Here is a 12,683-nt window from a genome sequence, read left to right on the forward strand (position 1 = left end):
TCGTTGCATCTATGACACTGTCTAACCATCTCATCCTTTGCCGTCCCCGTCTTCTTTGACCTTCAATCTTTCCCAGCATCAGGGTCTTCTCCAGTGAGTGCTCCCTTCTCATTTGGTGGCCAAAGTATTTGAGCTTCAGTTTCATTATCTGGCCTTCCAGGGAACAGTCAGGGTTGATTTCTTTGAGGATTGACTGATTTGTTCTTCTTGCAGTCCAAGGGACTCTCAAGAGTCTTCTCCAGCACCATAGTTCAAAAGAATCTATTCTTCGGCGCTCGGCCTTCCTTATAGTCCAACTCTCGCAGCCATACATGACTACTGGGAATACCATTGCTTTGACCATGCGGACTTTTGTTGGCAGGGTGATGTCTCTACTTTTTATCATGCTGTTTAGGTTCGCCATCGCTTTCCTCCCAAGGAGCAGGCGTCTTTTAATTTCATGGCTGCAGTCACAGTCTGCGGTGATCTGGGATCCCAGGAACGTGAAGTCTGTCACTACTTCCACGACTTCCCCTTCTATTTGCCAAGGAGTGATGGGGCCGGATGCCATGATCTTAGTTTTTTTGATGTTGAGCTTCAAGCCCACTTTTGCGCTCTCCTCTTTTACCCTGAGCAAGAGGCTCTTTAGGTCCTCTTCACTTTCTGCCATTAGAGTGGTATCGTCTGCATATCTGAGGTTGTTGATCTTTTCCCCAGCAATCTCAATTCTGGCTTGTGATTCATCCAGGCCAGCATTTCGCATGATGTACTCTGCATATATATTAAATAAGCAAGGTGACAGTATACATCCTTGTCGTACTCCTTTTCCTATGCTGAACCAATCAGTTGTTCCATATCCGGTTCTAACTGTCGCTTCTTGGCCCTTATACAGGTTTCTCAAGAGACATGTGAGGTGGCCTGGTACTCCCATCTCTTTTAGGACCTGCCATAGTTTGTTGTGATCCACACAGTCAAAGGCTTTAGCATAGTCAATGAAGCAGAAGTAGATGTTTTTCTGGTACTCTCTTGCTTTCTCCATAATCCAGCGAATGTTGGCAATTTGATCTTTAGTTCCTCTACCTCTTCGAAACCCAGCTTGTACTTCTGGCAGTTCTCTATCCACATACTGAGAAGGGATAGGAAGCAAAATTAACAAAGGAGTAGCCAGGAGCAGCTGAAGAAGATGGGACAATAAATTACAGCACAATTAATATGTCTCAACACTTTATAGCACTCCTTAAAAAACATACTCAGTGTCGTAGGGGTCTCACATGTATTTTCTGGGTTGGTGGCTCAGTTGCAATAAGAGCAGATGTGATTTGAGACAATTTAAATGGCTGAGCTCTTCTCCTTTACACAACACTTTACACATGCAAACACACAATATGAGGTTGCCAGATAACCAACAGGATACCTAGGGGAGGGTGGGGTCATGGGGGGCAGCCATCGGCAATGGCATAACATCACTTCTGGGGAAACCCCGGAAATAATATCAGTCCTTTCTAGAAATCACACCTCTCTGGGCATCAATCAAAACTGTACCATAGAGTTTCACTTGATGCCTAGAGAGGTATGATGTCACTTCCAGGTTTTGCTAAAAGTGAGGCCATGCCATAGGCTCAACAACCATTATTTCATTTAATTTTTTCTCATTGCTCTTCCGAGAGGCAGTAGGCAGCGGAGGAATGATATCCCTAATATGTCATTGGAAATGAAACCATTTATATCAGAAGCAAAAGCCATATTTTACATGCTCAACATGTGCTGCTGAAAGCTAAGAGCATATAAATGGTGATTGCTTGGACAGCTCAGTGGTCCATCTAGTTCAGCTTCCTATCTTCAGGCTGTGGCCAGTTTTGAGTGCTTTAGAAACAGCATACTGTGGGACAGGGATACAGAAAAAGAGCCGTCTTCTTCATAGCATTGCTCCTCTATATCTGGTGTAGCCACCATGAAATAGGCTCTGGTGAGTGCTCAAGGCCTCTTCTTGCCTTCCTCATGCAGCTCTGAATTGTGAGGAACTCTGCAGTACCTTGGCTGTGGCCTAGAGTTGGCATGAGTACTCCTTCTTCTGTCCTACAAGGAGCATCTTGGGAAATGTAGAAAATGAAAGTGCAGTGACTTAAGCTGGGATCTATTTTTCGCTTATGTCACAGACTCATCCCATACCATTTTAATTTTCTGCACTTCAGCCTCTGTTCCTGAAAAATGGGGGGGGGAGGATTCTACCCACTCTTGTCAAGTATTGTGAAGAGTCTTCCACAGATTATGTTATATAAATACCAGATTTCATGCTTCTTCATAGCTTTAGCTGTGCTTTCACTCTCAAGTTATGTGGTAGGATCTGAAGACAGTGATATCCAGTGTCAACTGCTGTGCAATACGATAGAACATTCTCATTTTTTTTTTGGTATGCACTTGACTCCCTGGGGAAATCGCTTTTGTAAACACTTCTAGTAAGGCAATCCTAGCAGGGTCTGCATTTTATTCTCGATGCACGGCTGTTGCTAGCAGTGTGCAACATGTCAATGTATCACTGTTAAAGAAAGATTGAACCCTTGAGGATGTTTCCTAAATTGGAAGACAGGGAACTGTGAATCCATCACATTTTCTCTCCTCCCTCTCCCACCCAACATGGTCAAATGAAGTCAATGTCTCTGGCTTAACCAAAGTCCTGCTCTTTTAAGTATAACAGTGTTACCTTCTACAAGGGTTGCAATTCTCTACCAAGCAATGGCTCTGCTTAATCTGTTTAACATATGGACTTAGATCAGGGTCATAGTTTGCATCCATACAGACTCAAAATGGCATGAGTCCCAAGTGTCAAGGAAGCTGAGGCTGGTAGGTAACACAGAACGCTGAAAAGGTACAAGATGCCAACTCACTTGTTAACATTGGATGTACTGGTGCAGCATCCCTGCAGACCTGTAGTACCCTGTCAGATGCCCTCTCTACAGCTATCTTCTTCTTTCCTGTTCCTCCAGGTTGCAGCTGAAAGCAGTTCCCATTTCTAGCCATAGATTACTTTCACTGTTCCTTCTTGCAACCACCCGATAATTACTAGATGAGAAGGAAAATAAGAAACATTTCTGGCTTATACTTGTGGCAGAATGAGATAGGAATGTAGAGTGGATTGTCCCACGTTAGACTGTAGGTGAGGAATCACACTGAAGTCAGATGTGCTAGTTGTGTATGTGTTGGAACTTCACATGAAGGAACATTAATCAATCTCCTTGGATTTTGAAGTAGTACAGTTAAGGTTACTGACTGGCTTGGGAAATTTCTGAAGATTGGGAGGAAGGGAAGGCGTTCAGCATGGATGTGAAGCCATAGATCCCACCTGCAGAACATACCATTTCCTCTAGGGGAAGTTATCTCTGTGGTGGACATCACTTGTAATTTCAGGAAAACTCCAGACTCCACCATGAGGCTGAGCAACCTGACTACAGCCTGCTGTACCGTTTCAGCATTCTGTCTCATGAGCTGGCCTCATGAAGCAATGGCAAGCAACTTTGGAGTTGGCCTAATGTTTATCTTCCATGTGTTTCTCTGTTAGATTTCTTCTCTTTGGTTTGTTTTTTTAAAGAGATGTACTTTTAGAATAAAGGGGTACAGGTGGTAGTGGGGGGGGGGTCACAGTGAGACCATAAAGTTCAAGTTTGAAATGGCTCTGCTTTGAAAAAATAATTTAGTCTAGAAATCCCCCAAACGTGGGTAGCTATGGCCAGTTCAGGTACCTTCAGGATTATAGTCAAGGAGCTATAGATGTAATTATTTTAGTACCATATTAGCTACTACTATTGTGCTTTGCAAGCCACCTTGAACTCTGAGAGATAAAACATTTTAATAAATAACAAATGCATATGAATAAAATATGAACTGTAGTGCTACATTCAGAGCCAAGTATATAACCTCTGCTATTAACCCTGTGAAATTGGAAAGGTAATTTCCCCATCACTTGGGTTAAGGGAAGATAACCTTTCCTATATCCTGTTGCCAGATCTGAGGTTAATATTCTCATTTAGTGTTTTATGGTGTAGTGTTATCTGTTGTAGTTCCATTTGGGGTATGGCTGTCTTCATTTCTTCTTTGTACTGAGAAAGGTATTTTGCATTTATTGAAATACTGACATTGGTTATTGAGAATGCTTTGTATAAAACCAAGCCATTTACTTTGGGTTACCTACAAAAGGCAAAAAAAAAGATAAAAAGTTTAATCACTAGTGTCCGTGTAGGTTAAGTCTTTGTAACATGTCAAACAGAGTTATTAACTGTGGCTTAAGATGGAGGGGAGAGAACACTAGGGAAGAGCTGATTATAGATCCAATGTATGCGGTAGTCTTGGCAGGAATAATTATCTCCACAGACTGGGCGAGTTGGTGCCACCCTCTGAAATTGCATCCACCTGTCCGCAAACCTCTTGGCCCCCATTTCAGTTGTTACCAGAGCGTGACATTTTCCCATCAAGCATGATTTGATGATTCTTAATACTTGACAATTTGTTCAAGAATACTCTTAGGGGGATGTTTCTCAGACCTGAACATCTGGGCAATTTTAAAAATAAGTGTTACAAACTCTTACACAAAGTGTTACAAGTCTTATAGTATGGACATGTCACTGTTAAAAGCCAAATGCTTATAAAACAGTTAGAAAAATTAAATAGGCTTTTTACTGTTCACAAATGTAATTTAGGAAACTGTTTTCATTCTTTTTTCCCATGATTAAATATCTGATTGTGCCGAGCCGACAGTTAAATTTTAAAAGCGCCACACATGCTGAGCCCTGTGGATTGACAGTTTAAAGTGTCCGATGTGCCTTCCCTTCTATATGAAAAGAGACAGTTGAGTAAGATGTAGCAATAGAAGCAATAATAAAAATCTTAATCAATAAAAAGGTGGGTTTACAATAAAAAATTTCAAAAAAAATAAAAAGGTGGGTTTTCACAACCATCAAGGGAAATTTTACCATCCAGTTCATGGTAGGTATCTGTACACAACCAGAGTTTTTGGATAGCTGAATATGTGTTTGGTTCACATGTCTGGGAATTATTCCCATTCTGCGTCTGGGAATTATTGACTCTTTTGAAGACTGCCATCTGAATACATTGTCCAAAAAACATAGGATGTGTGTTGATATCCTCCACAATGACTAAAAATGTGTCTTTGGCCGCCCTAGTTTTTTTAGTGCACCACAGAGGATGAACAAAGTATGAAATGCACCCTCAGAAAAGTGACCTGGAATGTGTCACTCAAAGTAATGAAAGGGGGTTAATATTCTGATTCAACCCTTGTAAAGTGAGTAGGCATAATCTGATACTCTGTGTGCTTCAAGAATGGCTTGAGATAGTCGCCTGATAGTTAAGAAAGGAAGCTGAAGCAAATGTTTGGGGGGGGGGTTTGTGCAGTGTCTTAGTGGTTTGGGATGGTTATACCATAGGGTTGCCAGTTCTGGGTGGGGAGTTACCTGGAGATTTTGGGGGTTGAGCCTGAGGGGGGTGGGGTTTGGGGAGGGGAGAGGAGAGGAGGGGAGGGACTTAAATGGGGTATAATGCCTTAGAGTCCACCTTCCCAGGTGGCTATTTTTTCAGGGCAACTAATATCTGTCGCCTGAAGATCAGTTGTAATAGCAGGAGATCTCCAGCCACTACCTGGAGGTTGGCAACCCTATTATACTATTAATTGGGGGACCTAAAGGGACACTTCTGTTTGTTTGCTGACTAGTTAATTATATTATCTGAATGGAACTGGGGTTGAGAATGGGTTTCTGCTGGAACTTTAGAGCTCAGAGATATGTTAGCTTTTGCTACATTTCTATTAAAAGTAGTTTTTACTTCAGGTTATTAACTTTTTAAATAAATTAACCACTGGGTGGGGGCAAGAGATAGAATCAGGCAAGAGCCTGGCAGAACGAGGGTATTGATGAGGTAGGTCTTGGGAGGGGGTTCAAATTCAGCGAGGGTTGAGTATGGCAGTTCTTGAGCACAGCTTGTCAAGTTTTTGAATGAGATTTGTAGCAGTCATGTCTTCATTGAGCCAGTTCCGAAATTCTCAGGTTCTCCTAATTGCTACCTTTTGATAATGTGATATTACTTTGTATACATTTTAAATATTGGGCGGTTGAGCTACCTGGACCGTGCTTCTGACATTTCTCATCGATTTTCCCACTGATCATCATTTTATTTTGTAAACAGTATATATTTCTCTTGCTGTCTTTTTGCTATGCTGCAACGTCTGTGTCTGAGGTAAGCTTACTAATATACAAGGGAATGTATGTGTACATGAACTAATATATAAAATGGCTACCCCTCCCCCAGAAGGATTGCAAGAGACCACACAGGTAAGAAAAGTAAGTCTAAGGCTAATGACCATCAGTCGCACTTGAAATATAGTTTATCTGCAAGAACTTTAATGGTAAGGAATGTCTACATCCTGCTTATGAGCAAAAATGTTATATTTTTGTGTCTGTCTGTGTGTGAGAGAGAGAAAAAGTGTGAGAGAATTGCTTTGGCTGATGGATTAATGGTTAGACAACACACTATATGGGTATTGTTGTTTCTTTGTATTACAATGCTCCTCAAGGAATTATCATTTTGGTCTTTGCATTCAGTCTGTGATTACTTGAACTGAAGACACAATCAGCTGACAGATGTGGGTGGATGTATGTCCACACACTCATGTGCATTAATGCGCAGAATTAAGGCACTCATTTGAGGATGTTTTGCCACAAAATACTGACGCTGAAGGGATTTGGTCTCTGAAAACAAACAAACAAAAAACCTTGTTCATAGGATTTCAGACAGTTATGTTTGTAAGTTTTATTTCCTCTGTGATACTTTCCCCTTTGGAGTGATTCTTGAGCAGTGAAGCATCCTTGTAGATGTCCTGAAGCTCCCTTACCCTGATCTCTTACGCTAGACCCTGTTTGCCCGGCTCACTTTTCTGATGCTTTTCAGTCAATCTCTAGAGTATTGGGAAATGAAAAGGAATTCTGCTAACTAGATAATAGTGTTTAGAATGTTCTTTGAAAAGCATCACTGCTTTGAGCCACTTCTGAAATGAGCATCTCGGTATCTTACACCGATAGAAAGAAGGCGGTCTCCTGGCAGTCACTTGTCACTTAATGTAAGGACAATTAAAAAGTCTGCTGAAATAGGCAACTTGGAATTTTGTTCTGTTTTGCTGATTGATTGATTGCTTTTGCCTGATCTGAGGTTTCACACTTGGGGCCACCTCTAAATCTAAACAAAAACGCTTCTTTTGGCTTTCTGATATGCAAAGTGATTTTCTCCCCCCCCCATTAGGCTGGAGCCACTGCATATTTCATCCCTTTCTAACTGTAAGCTGTGTGTGCTTGGATTCCTTCAAGAGCAATGCACACCTTAGTACCTTTTACTAAGCACAGTGAATAGGCCCTTGGGTTGCCAGCCTCCAAGCAGGGCCTGGTGTTTTCCTGGAATTACAACTAATCGGTTCCCCTGGAGGGAATGGCAGCTTTAAAGGGTGGGATCTATGGAATTACATCCCTGGGAGTTCCTTACCACCACCAAACTCTGCTTTCCTCGGGCACCGGCACCGGATCTCCAGGACTTTGCCAGTTTGCCTAAGAGGCCCAGTTTCTTTTTCTCTAACAATTGCCTAAGTGACATTCCAGCACCTTACTAGTTAATCTCTAGCTACAGCATAATTTCCCTTTTTGCTATATGCTAATCCTCCTGCCTCTTATTTGTACTGAATCATAAAAATTAAGTAATGTGCAAAAGAAAAAAAGCCATAATGACCAGCTGCCATCTCATCAAAAACATTTAAAAATAGAAAGTGTCTCCAGCAGTTCAGCTTCCAGGGTGGATTTTCTCTCTCTTTTCTTCTTCTTTCAGTGCCAACTATCTGTGTATGGGGTGGAGAAAGTGGAGCAGCACCAAGGGTTATTTTATTTTTTCAACAGTCCACCTGCACTGGCTACTTTAGTCCCCTCTTCTGTCTATTCTATTAGGGTTTGTTGCTGTGGCAACACTTGTGATGTGACACCAAGTAAGGTGATGTCGAGCAGGAACTTACAGCAGGTGATCATGGGGGGGGGGGAGAAGCACACAGCTCTCTTCCTGCTGCAGATGTCTCCAAGTAACAAAAACAACAGCCACTAAAGCAAAACAGAACAACAATGCCTGGTAATAGAGAAAAAAAGAAGTGATGAATAAATCATAAATAATTTCAGAGCAACTCTTTGTTAAAATGTTCCACAGATAGCTTTATAGCCTTTGACAACAGAATAAATTCCCCCTCCCTTTGCCTGTGTCTGAAGATGGTTACATTTGAGTCTTTGGAATTCTGTTGTCTTGAATGCAGAAATTAGGTAGTACTAACAGCATTTTTTTTTTGTCTCAGTGTGTTAGAGAGCCAGATCCTGATCCTGCACCTAGCTGTCAATTGCTTCCACAATAAAAAGACATAATCTGAGGTCGTACAGATATCACAAAAGTGCCCCTGCCCCCTGAAGAATCACTGTTATTATATTGCTGAATACCAGCCTGTCATTTCTCATCAAAATCAAAGTTATTGCTCAGAGCGTTACAGAACATTTGTAAAGATTCTCAGTCATTCTCCTTCTATCCAAGTCACACTTACACCACCACCACCTACCCATATGTGTGTATTCACACACACATATGCATTAATAGAACAGAGTTAGAATCCAGTGGCACTGGACTTCAACTTTGTTCTACTGCTTCAGACCAACATGGCTGCCCACCTGGATCTATATGCATGAATAGTATTTCTTCTATGCAGTGCTGAGGCTGGTTGGTAGCATGATCTCTGAAGCACCACATATATTGAGTTTTCATTCAGAATCCCAAGTATTGAGACAGGGAAAGAAACCTGTGGCATCAGCCCTGTGTGTTCTTTTCAAATAAAACATACCTTGCTCTTGTTCACTGAGACTGAAAGGTCCTGCTGATTCCATTGACTTCAGAAGATCTGCACATCTAATCTGCGAGCTAAAATAATGCTAAAGGCATGCCTTCGTTGTTTAAGAATGAATTGGTGTATTGGAGAGTTCTGGAGATAACATTATCAAACCAAAGGTCTTCATCCTTTTTTCCCCTTAAAAATAGAAAGATGGAGTTTCCATCATTCTAACAGTTCTAAAGCAGATCTACTGTTCTTTTCAACAATGTCAGTATAAAGCAAAGAAGATATTTCATCTCCACGGAGAAGAATGTTGCCCTCTTCAGTTACACAACAGACTTCTGAAGTTTCAGCTCCAAGATTAAAGAATTCACTACATGAGCGAGGCTGGCTATTCTTGAAGAGGTTTACATAAATAAGAATCTTCCATGTTGAACACAGTAGTCTAATTGCAACACAATACAGGGAGTGATCTGTTTTGACCAATAGGGTTTAGTTACCAGTAGCACTACTTTCATCCTAATATTGATAATTATCTATTGGAGAGGAACACAGCTTTACTTTGGAGCCCTATAGAAGCTGCAACCTAAAAATGTCCTCCCTCAAATGGGGAGTTCCATCAGTGGAAAGATTCTACTGAATCCAATCCAGTTTATTTTAAAATGCTGGTGCTGTTCTGTGTCAGAATTTGTACTTTCCTTAGCACGTTTCTTCATAGCTTAGGGGTCTGTTGATGCTGCTGTCTGCTTACGTATCTGATCCTTAGTTCCGTGGTTTGGGGTGTTTTATGTACATCTTAAATCATGCACTTTTACTTTACCATTAGAAAATCCCTGATCATCATTCAACAAAGGTTTGAATTGTAAGCGATTGGTGGTCCTTGGGAAATGGGTATAGGTAGGCACAAAGAGTTTCATAGCCTGTTGACCTTGAGGAGCATTGTCTACCAGAGGATCTGTTCTTGGCACTTGATTATGGGGTGAAAGCTCCAAAGAAGTCTTATTTTAGGAATGAATGTGACAAATTTGGAATGCTGGGGGTTTCTATAAGTATAAGGATTTTGTAGGGATTGCTCTGAACTAATTTATGCTTGGCCTTGTTAGGAGACTTGTTCGCTGGAAGCAATCTGTTGTGCATTATCATTGAGAGAATTTGAAGAGTTGTTTTGAAGGAATTGGACACCCCCCCCCCATCCATATAAGTCTCCTTCAAAGCTATATAACTGTTATGATCCTCCAGAACTGTAGTAGAGTTTGTAGAAATTCATCAGTTCTGGTGAAATAAATAGGAGGAAATATTTAGTCCTCCTCCCATGTTCTGGACTGAGATGGCAAAGCAATAGGTGAAAAAGAAGGGAATAATGATCCCTGATTAAGTATCCCTGAGGCATCTTCCAGTGCAACTTGTTTCTGTATCTTCACACTGAGTGGTTTCAGAGACATTCCCAACAAGGCAGGCTTTTCTGTACACTGAATCTGGCTCGAACATCTGCTTTACTTGCCCCTGTCCCCCAGGTAAAGGACCAGAGACCCTTTATGCTGGGCAGAAACTCAATGACAACGAGTGGCACACAGTCCGCGTGGTACGCCGAGGAAAGTCTCTCAAACTGACCGTGGATGATGATGTTGCTGAAGGTTTGTAGCGCTTTCTTTACCATTTGGCTACTACTTTACTAAAAATAGATTACTTTTCTAGAGTTCTGGTTTTGACACAAGTACCTATTTGGTGTTTTGGTTCATCTGTCCACTTATGTAACATTTCTTACTGTTTGGCTACAGTCTTGTAAAGTGAAATGCAAGCTTGTTTTTCTAGAGACCTTGGACCTGTGCCCAGCTCAGAAGCTTACATGGGCCTAAAACTTGTTCCCACAGCAAAGCAGCTATTGTGTATGCCCCTTCTCATAATTTAATGTATGCTATGTGAAACCTCAATCGCATAATCACTGCCCATGAAAGGTGTATGAACATAAGAACATAAGAGATGCCAATGTTGGATCAGGCCAAAGGCCCATCCAGTCCAACACTCTGTATCACACAGTGGCCAGAAATACCAGTGCCATCAGGAGGTCCACCAGTGGGGCCAGGACATTAGAAGCCCTCCCACTGTTGACCCCCCCAAGCACCAAGATGACAGAGCATCACTTGCCCCAGAGTCCCTATCTATACCTTGTGGCTAATACCCACTGATGGACCTCTGATGTGGAGCGCTTCCATCACAAAGCAAAATATAAGAAAAACCCCAGTGTGTTGGGCCAAAGGTCCATCTAGTCCACCATCCTGTTTTGCACAGTGACCAACTAGCTACCTCCCAGAAATATAAGTTGGGCATGGAGGCAATAGCTGTCCCTTACAGCTGCTCCTAGGCACACCAGCCTCCAGGTGGGACCTGGGGATCCCCTGGAATTACAGCACTTCCATTCTCTCATTCTTTTTTAATGCAGATCCCTCAGACATGTCTTGTAACTCTCAGTGACCATTCTCACATTGGAGGGAGGGGGATCTTAGTCTGCAGTGTCTGCTGGATCATATTTTGTAGGGAGTTTTTCTATTACCTTGGAAAGATTTAGATGATAGCGCAGATCCAGAAGCAAGTTTGCAAGAATGTTATGCATTTCTTTGGCCCAGTGGAATGATGTTTGTGTGTATGTAAATGCTTATTTTCTATTTTCAAGGCACGATATCGTTCAAAATAATATATCATTGCACTCAAGATATGTTTTAACCATCTAGTTTAGCGGTCCATGAGGAACAGATCCCCAAAGAGAATGGAAAGAAGAAATTGATCTGGGTATCAGTGGGAAACAGACAAGGTCCAGGGAAAAGAAACAAAGCAGACTCACATACATTAAAAATAAGATGAAAATCCATGCATCGTGACTAAATCAAAGCCTGTTTATGCCTTTGTGCTTTAAGAGTCTATCACTGCTAAGAAGTATGTGATTCTGAGAAAAGGCCACTAGATGGCATACATTGCATTAATAGCTAGATTTACTGATGAGAAAATGTGCATGGGGGGGGACTGGGCAAGAAGCTTATTTCATAGTCCCATTATTCATGCAAATAACTTGCAAACCAACATGCAAAATCCTAAAGCACTTTAGGTCATTTTTATATAGTATTAGAATGTATAACATGTTTATATGGGTATAGAGATAGTCATATGTGGCACACTGTTGCCCCACACTGTCATTGTACCAGATCTCTAGTATTAATAAGCCTGTGGACAGATGTGTATGTGGGTGTGCATAATTGGAAGAACTGTATGGCATTTTATAGGTGCATGTGGGGATGTCATAGAATTAATTTAATTAGAGCTTTTCTAGTAGCAAATAATTAAAGACCAGCACAGAGCTATACCATGCCCAAACTGAGAGGTAATTTGCTGTTTGAAGTTAATGAGGCTGTTTTATCCCCTGCCTTCTCCTGCCACACCACTGAGCAGAACCAAACAAGAACCAAAATAACATCGGGCAGGAGGGGGTGAGGCTGTTTCCCCTTGTGCAAAGCAGCAGGGTGATTCTCAAGCATATCATATATAATTTGTAGGACTGTGGCCTCCTGTTTGTTTTGCCACCCAACTCCTGATCCTCTAGCTTTTTGCAGTTCCATTGCCAGTTCTCAAACTGAGCAGCAGGGCACTGAATTTCTAAAGTGTATCTAGATAATTTGCATTTGGTAAGCTGACTATACAGCAAATTGAGTTTTGCAAGAAGTGCAGCAGTATCCTTCCTTCCTTCCTTCCTTCCTTCCTTCCTTCCTTCCTTCCTTCCTTCCTTCCTTCCTTCCTTCCTTCCTTCCTTCCT

The 12,683-nt window shown here is 41.6% G+C and overlaps 1 protein-coding gene across 1 annotated transcript in view; it reads left to right on the forward strand.

The window, feature by feature from the left end:
- Nucleotides 1-12,683, forward strand: part of NRXN3 (neurexin 3) — a 1,635,269-nt gene that overhangs the window by 676,057 nt on the left and 946,529 nt on the right. The window contains exon 12 of the mRNA XM_015418345.1: nt 10,396-10,515. Coding sequence (XP_015273831.1) covers nt 10,396-10,515 — 120 coding nt within the window. The remainder of the gene's footprint in view (nt 1-10,395; nt 10,516-12,683) is intronic.

Source organism: Gekko japonicus, unplaced genomic scaffold (assembly GCF_001447785.1).
Source record: "Gekko japonicus isolate JY-2015 unplaced genomic scaffold, Gekko_japonicus_V1.1 scaffold3, whole genome shotgun sequence".
Lineage (NCBI taxonomy): Eukaryota > Metazoa > Chordata > Lepidosauria > Squamata > Gekkonidae > Gekko > Gekko japonicus.